Consider the following 13,738-nt stretch of genomic DNA (forward strand, 5'->3'; position numbering starts at 1 on the left):
AGTTCAAGTAAGAGCAACACCTTAGCACCATCCCACCCATGTATGAAATCATTAAAGCAGGAAATGCAAATCAACTCAATATGATGAACATGACTTGACACAAATTCCCATGTGTCCTCGGGAGCTCTTGCTTTATATAATAGTACTTTCAAGCCTGTACTTTGCTATAAAAAGGATTGGGATACCTTGCTACACATTTGCTACTATTGTTACTTATCACTTGTTACGAATTATCTTGCTACAAAACTATCTATCACTCTTACTTACAACACTTGTAGAGAATACCTTGCTGAAAACTACTTATCATTTCCTTCTTATCCTCATTGAGTTTGACACTCTTAATTATTGAAAGGACTATGATTAATCTCCTATACTTGTGGGTCATCAAGTTGCACTACCCCAGCCTAAAGATATGCATGTTGAATTCAAGAAATCAAGTCTCACAAGCATGGTAAATAAATCTAAGGATCAGTTTATCCCGTCACGTTTTCTGCACGAAAGCAATATGGGATTATGCAAAAAGATATTGAAGCTTGAGCAAGAAAACGGTTACTTGAGGGAGGAGAATTTTATCCTCCGATGTAAGCTGGAAAGAAGAATGCCGCTACTACACCACCACCATCGCGCGAGGAGGATGTTTGAGTATATGGGTATGGGCACCACCCTTAGCTTGCCCCAAGCTTGGTGGAGGTGCCCGGTATCGTATCACCATCGCTTCCATCATTACTATCTATCTTAGTTCAATCCTTAGTTGCTTCATGATTTAAAGAAATAAATTTCAGATTTGATTTGCTTAGATTTTTTTTGAGTTCCATCTATCCTTGTAATCGAGTATGCGAGTTATATAAAAAAGTTTAGTTGAGTTTTTTTTGTTTACCTGTGGGAACCCATCATTTTAGCATGGAAATAAAAAGAAATATAAAGATCATATGCTCATATCATGAGAAGTAGTGACTTCACACAAAAAGGGTATAAGTGATAAAAGTTGTTGATAGTAAGCAAACATAGTATTAGTCATTGTTGCAATCTAAGCAAGATTATGATAGAGGAGAGGAGACTCACATATAAATACATTATATTGGACATCTTTTATGATTGTGAGTGTTCATCAAATATGATATAATGATCAAGTGTTGATGTTGGACATGGAAGACAACGTAATGATCATGGTAGTTTATATTCACATAGAAGTTATATGGTCTTTGATCCTTCAACATGTGATGCTTGCTTTAGTTCCTTTGCTAGCCCAAAAATTCCGCACTAAGTAGAGATACCACATGTGCATCCATAACCCTAAAACCCATATTCTTGCGATGAGAGTCCACAATACCTACCTATGGATTGAGTAAGATCCTTCAAGTAAGTTGTCATCGGTGCATCAAGCAATAAAAATTGCTCATAAATATTTATGATCTTTTATTGCAAGGGAAAATAAGCTTTATACGATCTTGTGATGGCAAAGAAATAAAAGCGACATAGTGCACAATAAAATTTGCAATCATAAGGGGCAATATAAAGTGAAGTTCCTTTGCATTAAAAGTGCATGAGAACCTCTGCTTCCCTCTACGAATGGCCTATGTTGTACTTTCAGGAGTTCAATCATGTGCTTGAGTAAATAAAGTTTATTCCTCTTCCAACTTATTAATAGTGGCAAGCACCATGTGTTGAGGAAAGATCCAGATTTGTATATCCAAGTGGATGTAAATGATCATGATTTATTATTGTTCATTATCCTTGAGGTAAATAAGTTGGGTGGCAAATCATTCAAGCCCATATCTTCCTATGTGTCATATGGAAACATGAGCTCCAAAAATAGACCTTGAGCGTGAGCAATCATAGAAGATTAAATGATAGTTGAGTATGTGAACTTGCCAAAAAGAAAGCTCTTCCATAGACTCTCCTCTGAATTATGATGAATTATGATTGCCCCAATGGCTGAGAACAAAGTTTGTTGATCATCAATAAGGTTTATGCTTCATACTCCAATAGTTGTGAATGGATTGTTGCTTGTTTATGAAAAGCTATATGATAAAATACTTGCTGCTATGATAATATTCATGATGCTCTCATGCTCGTATTCTGTTTTTATCGACACCTCTCTCTCAAATCATGTGGTCATTATTTTTGAGCTCGACTTCCGCTTGAGGACAAGCGAGGTCTAAGCTTGGGGGAGTTGATACGTTCATTTTGCATCATGAATTACTATCAATATGTGTGTTGATCCTAGCCATTATCCCTTATTATCATACAATTCTTATCCTCTTTCTCTCTGAATATGCAAGGTACATCACTCAGAAGGAAATCTGTGGAAACTGGAATTCTCGACTCGGAAACCGAGAAAAAGGTAGAAAAATCAACTCGCTCCAAATGACTTGAAACTTTACGAAGAAATTTTCTCGAATATTCGAGAATTTCTGGGCCAAAAATATACCAGAGAGGGGCCACCAACTAGGCATAAGCTAACACGACACGACCCTCCTAGCCGTGCCTTGATGGCTTGTGGGCCCCACTGGCCCTCTGGCGACCATCTTCTCCTATATGGTGTGTTTTACCCTATAAAAAAATCATAAGTTATCTTTCGGGATGAAGCGCCGCCGTCTAGAGGTGGAAACCTGGGCACATGCCCTTTTGCTCTTCGGAAGAGAGATTCCGTCGGGGGAATTCCTCTTCAGGAGGGGGAAATCAAAGCCATCGTCATCACCAATGCTTCCTCCTACGTGGGAGGGCCAATCTTCATCAACATATTCACCAGCACCATCTCATCTCAAACCCTAGTTCATCTCTTGTATTCAATCTTTGTGTCAAAACGTCAGATTGGTACCCATGGGTTACTAGTTGTGTTGATTACATCTAATAGTTGATGCTTGTTGGATTACTTGGTGGAAGATATTATGTTTAGATCCTTAAATATTATTATTACACCTCTGATCTTGAACACGTTGATGATGTGTGAGTAGTAATTATTGTACACATGATCATTGTCGTGAATAAATATTGCATAACTATGCACTTTTCTATCAATTTCCCAACAATAGTTTGTTTACCCACCGTATGCCTTCTTCGAGAGAGATGCCAGTAGATAACACTATGGCCCCGGGGTCAATTCACATATAAAATTAAAAATGCTATTATTTCCTCACTGCCTTTATTTACTTTGCAATTTATATTTATCAAACTACCATCTACACTACCTATTCGCTTGCAAGTAACGAGTTCAAGGGGATTGACAACCCTCGTGTCCGTGTTGGGTGCAAGTGTTTGCTATTTTATATGTAGGTGCTGAAGACGGGAGTTGTGTGGTCCTTCTATTGGTTCGATAACCTTGGTTCTCACTGAGGGAAATACTTATCTATACAGTGCTGCATCATCCCCTCCTCTTTAGAAAAAACCAACACAGATCACAAGTATCACTTCACCAAGAACTTCAAGTTCTGTGCTCCTCCTCCATCCATGGAGCAATGGTGTAAGAATCCATCTCTCGAGGATAGTGCCTACTCCTCATCAACTTCGACTATTCATACAACACTCATCAATGATGAAGCTGAAGATGTCACCTCTCCACCAGCTCCTGCTCAACGCACCGATGCTGCCTCTGGCCCCTCTGCATCGCCCATCGAAGACCCTACTACACCAACATCTATGCATCGAGTTGGGGACATCTATCTTCTTAATGTATTCGCCCTTTTTGGTAATTTGATGACAAAGGGGGAGAAGCATTAGGATTGATAGTCTTCAAACGGGTCCATGGACTGGGTTGTTGCTATTTTTGTTAAGTTTACAACTGTTAGGGCATATTTCTACCCAAGTAGTTTTGCTGATTGATGACAATACATTTGCGGACTAATCATGTGTGATAAGCATTTCAGGTACTTCCTCGGTTTGTACAAAGATGATTCTTGCCCCTCGGTGTATTGATATGAATACGGTTTTCTCTCTTACGTTTCGTTGTCGGTGGACTTGAGTCATAGGAAAAGCCGTACTATTAAGAGGGGATCCGCTTTGGAAAAGTCTAGGTGGAATCATCATGTACACTTTCCTCTCACCTTCTTTTCCGCTTCAATGGAGCTTCTTCCCTGCCAAAAAAATCTCTGCCCTGGATGTTCCAAGCGGTACCGCTCCCCGGAGCGGTACTACCTCTTATCATCGGTAGTACAACCCGGGTTGGCGGTAGTACCGCTCAGAGCGGTAGTGCTCCTGTTCGTACTGCTGGCTTGTACCGCTGCTCATAAGTGTGAACCCTTTTTGGGTCGGACTTTACGGTAGTGATGGGCGGTAGTACCGCCGCTGAGCGGTACTAGCGCCTGTTACTACCGCTCCGAGCGGTACTAACGATCCTGACTCATCTCTATTTCGGCCACCCTCTGCCTGAGCGGTAGTACTGCTTATGTGAGCGGTACTACCTCTTATCATCGGCAGTACCGCTCCCATGAGCGATAGTATTGCTCTCACTCGTGCAGAGGGGGTGGGTAACAGGCAGATTCTTTCCTCCACTATATAAAGGGGTTCTCCCCCCCCTAAGAACTTCACCTCCCCCCCCAAAGCTCCATTGTTGCTCCAAGCTCCATTTTGGCCCGATCTCTCTCCCTAGCTAGCAAAACTTGTTGATATTCTAGGGTTTGGTTCAGAGGACCTTGATCTACACTTCCACCAAGAGAAAATTGATTCCCCCCCACTAATCCCTCGTGGATCTTGTTACTCTTGGGTGTTTGAGCACCCTAGACAGTTGAAGTCACCTTGAAGCCATATTCCATTGTGGTGAAGCTTAGTGGTCTTGTTGGGAGCCTCCAATTAAGTTCTGGAGATTGCCCCAACCTTGTTTGTAAAGGTTCGGTTGCAGCCTTCAAGGGCACCACTTAGTGGAATCACGACACCACGCATCATGTGAGGGCGTGAGGAGAATACGATGGCCTTAGTGGCATCTTGGGGAGCATTGTGCCTCCACACCGCTCCAACGGAGACTTACTTCCTCTCAAAGGGAAGGAATTTCGGAAACACATCCTCATCTCCATTGGTTCCACTTATGGTTATTTCTTACCTTTACTTGTATTTACTTCTTTCTTCTTATTGTTGTTAGCATCATATAGGTTGCTAACTTAGTTGCATATCTAGACAACCTATTTGTTGCTAATCTTAATTTTGTTAAATAAAAGATTAAAATTTGTTAGTTGCCTATTCACCCCCCCTTTAGTCAACCATATCGATCCTTTCAACAACTCCCATTTATGAACATTTGTTGTTTTGGGTTGCAAAACTTAAGTCCTCATGGACGTTTGCACACTTTACTGTTTATCATACTTTTAACGCACTACCAAAAATTCATAACTTATGCGCCCAAAGTCATTCTACAGACGCCCATTTCTCACTATACATTTCATTATCTTTAAAGTATTCTTCAAATGCATTGTGATTGGATTCCAAGATATAGGGGGAGATCTCCACAAATTAAAACTTGTCGTGTGCTTTTGCATTCAAAGCAAAATCTTCATAAGCACATCTTTAGGGGGAGCTGTCTATATGTTGTAATCATAATCTCCAAGTCGTTATCCTGATATATTTTATCCCCGTTGAAAACTTCAACCAATTTGTCATCAATCACCAAAAAGGGGGAGATTGCAAGTGCATCTAGTGCCACACCTTGTTAGTTTTGGAGTATTGAAGACAAACGTGGTTGAGGGACTAATGTGTTTGTGAGAGTTCAGAGGATAACACATATAGAAGTCCTTAGAGATTCGGTTTAACCGTCAAAGACGACCCCTAAAAATGTCCGGAGACATTGATGATGGTTGAAGCCATTGGTGGTATGTGAAGATAATCACTTGAAGATAATGAAACACAAAGATGAAGTATTTTGGTTGTTTTGTTTCTTCTTTTCCGAGTCATAGGAACCACCATACTGTTAAGTGGGGTTGAGGTGATCGAAGATAGAAGTTGACATGATGCTCAGCCCAAATACCTATGTCTTCCAATGAAGATAATGAGTGGAAATCTCTTCCAGAGTTGGTTGAGTCAGCATTGCTTGTAGCCCAAGTAATGTTGCCGCGTGTCTCTTTGAAATCCGACTTTTATGCGTGTCGGTTGTCCATTGACCCAGGGTCATTCTGATCATATCATGTTGGGTTGCCTGTTGGCTATAAATAGCCCACCCCCTCCATCATAAGTTGGTGGCTGCTTAGAGTTAGGTATGGTTGTTGTCGTTGTGGAGCAAACCACCTCGAAGACATTGAGAGAGATCTATCCCGCGAGGATAAACCCAAACACCTTGAGCCAGAGTGTTTGAGAATCACCGAAGTCTTTTTTGTTCCGAGTGAACCAAAGACTCGTTACACTTGAAGACTATGATCTTCCAGACGGTTAGGCATCATGGTCTAGAGCATCCAAGAGTCATTGTGGATTGCAGGGTGACTGAGTTTGTACAGGTTTCGGAAGTCTACCCTGAAGACTTACCTGAATGATTGGGCGAGGTCAAAGTGACCTTGGCTCAAGGGGAACAAGGTGAAGTCGAGGTCTTGTGAGTTAAATCTCACCCTCCCCAACCAGACGTACAGTTGTCACATCAACTGAAACCGGTACAACAAATCACGAGTCTTCATCAAGCAACCAGTTCTATCTTTCCACTCCTTACTTGTTACTTGATTGCTCTTGTGTGAATATATTCATGGAATACATTCATTTGATTTGCATTTGTCTTCGTACTACTCTAGTTTATCTTTGATACACTTCTGTTTGTATGATGACTATGCTATACACGTGTGAATGCCTTCATCTCACTTCATGCTATGCCTAGATCCTTGACTGTTATCCCTATCTGATCCTGATTCGCTTCCGCTCACTTCGAAGATATTCACTATTTTGAAACTTTTCATAAAAATCGTCTATTCACCCCGCTCTAGTCGATAACTAGCACTTTCAAGCCACCTTCCCTCTAAATTCATTTTAAGCCATCATATGCATCAGTTTCCGCAAATATGAATGTTTTCAAACACTACCGAAATTATAGGCTTATCAAGAAATAAAATAAAAATTGCTGATGAATTTCGCACGAACAACTATCTTTTGGAAATCTTGGTGTGTGACAACTTGATCAACTAGCATACTACATATCGTCCTTTAACAATTTGATTGATGGACTGATGCATATGCACACAACAAACCCACTAATAAAGTTATTCAATAGAATAAAATAGTCTAAATTAAACAAGGATTTAGTTTGAGCAAACCTGGTGGACAAATCGGTGATGCCATCACCAGGGCCTTGGCCACCCGGTTTTTCTGCTTGTGCATTGTGATTTATGACTTGTCGAACGCCCAATAACCAACAAAATCCAACCAATTCTCTGTGTGGGAAAAGCTGCGGGCTGCATCTCTAGACAAGAAACAGAGGGATCAAATAAGGCAACGCAGCTAGCCTTCGTCTCCCGACGGCGACACCCTAGTAGATCGATGGATCGGCAACCTGTGTAGACCGAAACTCTGAAAAGGCTTAGTTTGAAAGATTGAGGAGGAGACCCAGTTCGGGAGAGCCAGGGGCTAGCTGACCAGGCATAATTTTGTGTTAAATGAGAAAAAAGAACCCAAAATAAAAATATACAATATATTAGTCCAAAACCGAAAGGGCTTGGAATTTGGATGCCATGTGCGGTCACATATCCATCACACGTCCATGGATGGTCGTGGGTGCACGCGTCTTTAACGTACTAGATAGTATCACACGTGATTGCAAAAATTTAAGCCAAAAAATCATGCGAAAAACAATAAAAAATACATACAATCATGAGATAACTTCTTACGTGGGAAACACATACTCACATAAGGCTTCACGCCAACCAATTACTTGAATGTATGTTAGTTTGCTTCTTGGATGTTGCCTACGCTCTCTTTTGCATTTTTGGTTTGTACAATTGTGAGTGACATCATGCATCCTTATCATGATCCATATATATGTGTGTAATTTGAATTTTTTGGATGGACAGTTTGAATACGAAATGGACGTTTGAAAACTTCCATAGCAGATGTCTGAGTAGGCCCATTCATCTTCGAGCTTGCATTCCGAAGCCCATGCCAGCCAGAATCGACCAGAGCCCGGGCCAAATCAGCAGTACGTACTTAATCCCGTGGGGGCCCAACACGAGCCCCACTCTCTCGTTCCCTCCCGTCCTGGCGATCACACGGCAGCGAACAGGGACACAGGGTAGCCGACGCGAGACATCGCCATGGCGTCGCGATTCCTCGCCCGATCCAAAACCCTCGCCCTCGCCCTCTCCCGCTCGGATGCGGCGCCGGCGCCCCTAGCCGGATCCCGCGCGCTCTCCTCCCTCCCGCGCTACCCCGCCGCTGCCGCCTCGTCCCCGGCGACTGGATCCCCTCCTGGTCTCGGCAAGGTTCGTCCATCCACCCTTTCTGCCCCACATTAGCGCGTTGTCGTGGTATACTTGAATGCGTGCTTTATGCCCCGTTCCGTGTCTTTGTTCTGATGCTCTGCCGTGTGGATATTTGGTTCTAATAATATACGAGTAGTATCTCATCTGAATACTGCCCGTGCCATTGGATCTCGTCTCGTTCAGCGTGAAAGATGGATAATTGTTTTGGCAGATTGGAACTGTGCTATGTACCAATTAATATATCGTATCAGTGTGTGTGGCTGTCTTTTTTCGAATCTATCGTGGTCAGGGTAGCGGTAGACCTGCGGAAGGGTAGATTAAAAAAACAACATCTCAGGGCTTTGATTTGCGAGCCTGGCATGGTACCTGGTTGATGTTAGAGGTCTCTCTGGATGCAATTAATGTACGAGGAACAACAATGGCACTATGGCAGTCATACCTGGAATCTCCAGGTGCCGTCCCTAACGAGTCGAGCATGCTACCACACAATATCAGCTAATTGCTAGAGTGACTCTGATGCAATATGCTTCCAATACAAGCTGATTACGCTTTAAATGTCAACATTCAATTTCTATGTGCCACAATCAAGAAATCTTCTGCCTAGCGATGCCAAGATTTCCCATTAGCTAAAGTTCATTTCATATTTTATTGGCTAAAGAGAAGTAGGTCAATTAGTTGGCTGACATCAGTTGATCATAGCCTAGGTGATTTTAGCCATGAATATGCTAAAGAGACTGCCCCCTGAATTTCAGTGGAGTGCTCCCCCACCCCCTATCTCGCATCCTAATTCTCTACGTTAGTTAGTCCATTAAATACGTAATTAGTACTCCATAGCTCTACCATTACTCTTAATCCAGACTTGGATTTGATCTCGAAAATTTCCTTTGTCTGAATAATACCCCCAAAATTGTTCCTGGTTCTGGATATGCTCTTTCTCTCAGTTGACCGTGTGTTGATCTATAAGTAGCGATTGAAGCTTTTCGGATTATTTTTTTATATAAAAATGACAGAAAACTCTGTGTAGCTCCACTCTGTATCTCATTATGGTACCGGAAACAAACAGAAAATTCTGTAACGAGGTAATTTTGTTTGCTGGCTTGATTAATGCGACCCATACTTTTTCTTTTTAAAAATCAGGCTTATTTAAAATTATGAACTTGCTGTTCTTAGTGGTTTCTTTTATAAGCATCTTTCTTTTGTTCAAAAAATGCAAAGTCTGTTGTGATTTAGTTTGCTTGGATCTTGTGCCTATGTACATGTGTGTAGGTTCTGGGACTTGAGCCGACATCACACCTCAGCGGCACACAGTTTTTACCGCGTTGGTTTTCTACTGTAGCATCCAATGGATCTGCTATGCAGAATGCACAGGTTTGTCACAATCCAACCAGTGCTTGTTTTCCACTAATGATGCCACTCTATGCTAGATGTCCATGAATCTGATGTTTCCAGTTCTGATAGGTCTCAGAGACATGCAAATCAGTTGCTGGAACAGGACACTCTAATGCACTAAAAGTGACTGAAGGAGCCTTCCCTAAAGTCGCGGCATTCAGCCCACTAGAAGCAGCTGCTAAACCTAGAAGCAGTCCATTGACAAGTGAAAGTTCTAAAGTTAGGCGATCAGAGATAGCAACAGGTGTAACCTTTTACATGATCCCAATTCTGCTTCTTTCCTCAAGGAACAGCATGAGTACATCTCTTATGGTCGCGGCAGTATACCATCAGATTTACATGTTCCACAAAGAGATCCTTCTGGACTATGTGCACCACGATATTACCAGGAAGTGGGCTTTGATATACTTCAAACTGCTTTTGCTGGTCATGGCGAAGGACACCATTGTGTACTTCGGTTTGGTCTGAGTTCATCATGTTAGTTTCTCAAAGGACGGGCTATGCGCTCATTTGTACGCCGAGAAAAATAATGAGCATCGACACATGCTGGGGCGTTGGTGGTTCTGTTTCCCGCATGAAATTTCTTGGTTTCCAGCCTTTTCCCCTCCTGACTTTGCTATTCTTGTTTGTGCCTATGCACTAGAAAGGGGTTGCTTAGTGCCCCTATCAGATAACAAGTTACTGCAATGAAATAACCATGATATGAGACTGCATGACTGCATTCATGTTTGCAATAATTAGTAAGTATGAAGTCTGCAACTCGTATTTGGTATGTTTCCGGGCACAGCGGAGTCGCACATGTATCCCATGTGTGAAGTGTAAATTCTCATCATATTCTTGAAGCTTCTCTCTAGTGTAGTATTTCAAAAAGGTGAGCTATTTGATTGATCGGCTGCTGCTTCCGCAGCTGTTGCATGCATGGTTGCTGTGGAAAAGCTGGAGTACTCCCTCTGTTTCTAAATATAAGACCTTTTAAAGATTGTACTATAAACTACATACGGATGTACATAGACATATTTTAGAGTATAGATTCACTCATTTTGCTACGTATTTAGTCTCCTAGTGAAATCCCTAAAAGGTCTTATATTTTGAAACGGAGGGAGTAGTTGGTAAATGCATGAAAACATTGTTGCATGCATGCAGGCCCTGTCGCTCCTGAAAGCAATGGCTACTACCTTAGAGCAAGTACAATAAGGTACAGTCAGCAGGCTGTAAGAATTAAAATATTATATTTTTGCTAAGTTGGATGAGAGAAAAGAGAAGAGAGAAGGGAAGCGGACTCTTCGTGAAGAGTCAGCTCTATTACGGGCTCTTAGGTGCTTTGTGAGATTGAAAGGTTGGCCATATATGATAAAAGTAATACTCTTTTATATCTAAATATTGTACGAACTAGCTATAAAATGAGCTATAAGACTGCTTATAGCCAGCAGTTGGCTATACTATTAACCATGCTCTTATGCTGCAGCTTTTTCTGGTGAAACCCAGGCGATAGATACACACGGAATCTCGGCGTATTTTTACTTTGCAGGCTGGGGGCATCTCGGCGTATTTTTACTTTACAGGCTGGGGGGCAGGGAAAATATCTGCAATTGAAGCTAAAAACCTGTGTGTTTTGGCCGCTGCATTCGCATCTTCAGCTCGGCAAGGCTGAATTGCCGGTAGATCTTACTCCCTCCGTTTCTGAATATAAATCTTTTAAGAGATTTTACAAGGTGACTATATACAAAGTAAAATAAATGAATATATACTCTAGAGTATATCTATATACATCCGTACGTAATTCTTTAATAAAATCTCTATAAAGATTTATATTTAGGAACGGAGGGAGTACATGCGAGGCCCGTCGTCTGCCGTGCGCACATGCGAGGCTCTGCAGGCCAGATCGACCCCAGGGGCAGGCGGCAGCTGCAGCAGGTTTGGTACATTTATGCATTCAGTGAGTGACGCCAGCTGAGGGCATCAGCACACACCACTGATCTCCCAGTGCAGATGTATCTGTAGTACAGCAATGGTAGCTGGAAATCCTGTAGTAGACAACAGCAAACAGAAGGGGTTTCCTGGATTGTGCGCATCATCCTGTTTTTTCTCTCCTTGGCTTGTTGCTTTCATTTCTTCAGATCTCATGTCACATTTTCTACCTGGGATGCTTGCAGTTGCAGGACCATTAAAGGAGCGTTTGGTTGTGAAGGGTGAATAGTACCTTCATTTCAGACCCATCTCGAGCCAGCCAGGTTGAGTGAAAACTGGTAACAAACTAACATCTGCATGTTGTTTTGTTGCCTGCATTGCGTCGAAGGTCACTTTAGGGCCGGCTGTTTGGTTGCCGGCATTTGTGCTTAAGGGGTGAGCAGATGCAAACCACAACTGTTTGGATTTGTGTTCTGCTCATCCCATTCAAATGTGGTGGCCTTACCATCATATTATGCACAACAGCAAACAGAGCACTAACATCAGCTAAACAAGCAAGTCAACAACAGCAAGCAGCAGAAAACAAGCATGTAAACAACACATAAACCATACTGCTAACTAACTAGCATGCATGCTGGTAACAAAAGATTGTTGTAAGGTAGCAAGAGCATCCTATGCCCCTTGCTTCAACACACGATGCTGAACCCTGGCAAAATATTAACATGTTCCAAGCAATGTGTCAGATCACCACCGCAAACTAACTACAATGTTCATTCTAGCAACATGTTCACAGGACGAAAGTAACGTCACCGATGCAGTTGTGCCTGATGCAGCACACCCTGCACCCGATGAAGCTGTCGTGGTTGTAGACTTGCATCTTGTGGCCTAGGCCAGATATGTGTAGCACAACGAGGTCACCGGGGCCGATCCTGTGGCAGCGGCAGAAGTGCTCCCAGCCCCTGCCAAGGACCATCAGGCCCCCGAAGTTCTAGACATGAACCCAGAACTCGCACCACTTGTTGCCCGAGAGCCTCATCACGCGCGGGGTCTTCACTTTCAACCACTTCTTCATCACCTCCACGAACTTGGGAGGTATGATGAGCATGACAAGGTCCTCCTCGTCCTTGATTTGGATGTAGAAGCGAAGAGGCTTTCGGGCCCCCTCCTTGTGTCCGGTCCAAGGAGCTCGTCCCCTTGAACGCGACTGCCTCATGAAGGCGACCCTACGAGGCAGGTTCACCACCTTGAGCTAGCGGTTCATGAGGATGAAGTCCATGGCGGCCTCGACGTCGGTGAAGACAGGGGCTCCTCCTTCGACCGTGTCCCACTCCGTCTTCATCACGTTGTCAGGTAAGAAGACACCCATTAGTAACATGGGCATTGATCCTGCCTAAAGTAGAAAACACCTTGGTCCTGCCTAACATGAATACTATGCACGAGCGGACACAACAAGAACCCTAAGCATCAAACACAACAAGAACCCTAAGCATCAAACACATCAAGAACATGAACATCAAACACATCAAGAACTGTAAGCATCATCAACATGACATCAAACACAACAAGAACTATAAGCATCACCAACACGAACATCAAGCACTAACGCACTAAGCACTAAGCAAGAACCCTAAGCATCATCAACATGAACTTGAAGCAGTAAGTATGAACATTAAACACACAACAAGAACACTACTATCCTACCTAAGAACAATACCGAGCAAAAGGGATCGGATCGAGTCGAATCGAATCCAATACAATGCATGCTAGTGATGAAAACCCTAATCTACACATTTATGAGCAGAGATGAGGGTTTCGTTCTTACCGGAGCGGCTGGAGCGTACGCCGACCAAGAAGAAAACCCCGGCGGGAAGAGGATGGACGGTGAAGAGGAGGAGGAGGAGGAGCCGCCAATGCCGACGACCATCGGCCTTAGCCCGGGGCTTGTGGCCATGCCCGTGCTCGAGGAGGAGGACGCCGACATCAATGGAACAAACCCTCGGATGGGGGGGGGACTCCCACCAACAGGTGGTTCGATCGACAACGAGGTCGCCGCCCCTCCGATG

At 43.0% G+C, this 13,738-nt stretch overlaps 1 protein-coding gene across 1 annotated transcript; it reads left to right on the forward strand.

Moving 5' to 3' along the window:
* The first annotated feature begins 8,138 nt into the window (after positions 1 to 8,138).
* LOC123440345 (succinate dehydrogenase subunit 4, mitochondrial-like) lies at positions 8,139 to 10,480 on the forward strand. The gene is made up of 3 exons (XM_045116920.1): positions 8,139 to 8,378; positions 9,645 to 9,746; positions 9,837 to 10,480. Exons 1-3 carry the CDS (start codon positions 8,211 to 8,213, stop codon positions 10,233 to 10,235), a joined length of 669 nt encoding a protein of 222 aa, XP_044972855.1. The 5' UTR covers positions 8,139 to 8,210; the 3' UTR covers positions 10,236 to 10,480.
* The last annotated feature ends 3,258 nt before the right edge of the window (positions 10,481 to 13,738 follow it).

The sequence above is a fragment of the Hordeum vulgare genome, chromosome 1H (genome assembly GCF_904849725.1).
Source record: "Hordeum vulgare subsp. vulgare chromosome 1H, MorexV3_pseudomolecules_assembly, whole genome shotgun sequence".
In the NCBI taxonomy this organism is placed as follows: domain Eukaryota; kingdom Viridiplantae; phylum Streptophyta; class Magnoliopsida; order Poales; family Poaceae; genus Hordeum; species Hordeum vulgare.

What these genes read in the sequence shown, in the direction of transcription:
- LOC123440345 (XM_045116920.1), top strand. Translation starts at nt 8,211, where the DNA reads ATGGCGTCGCGATTCCTCGCCCGATCCAAAACCCTCGCCCTCGCCCTC. An exon ending in CCCCTCCTGGTCTCGGCAAG is followed by an intron (nt 8,379 to 9,644) that starts GTTCGTCCATCC and finishes ACATGTGTGTAG; the next exon opens with GTTCTGGGACTTGAGCCGAC. An exon ending in CTGCTATGCAGAATGCACAG is followed by an intron (nt 9,747 to 9,836) that starts GTTTGTCACAAT and finishes CAGTTCTGATAG; the next exon opens with GTCTCAGAGACATGCAAATC.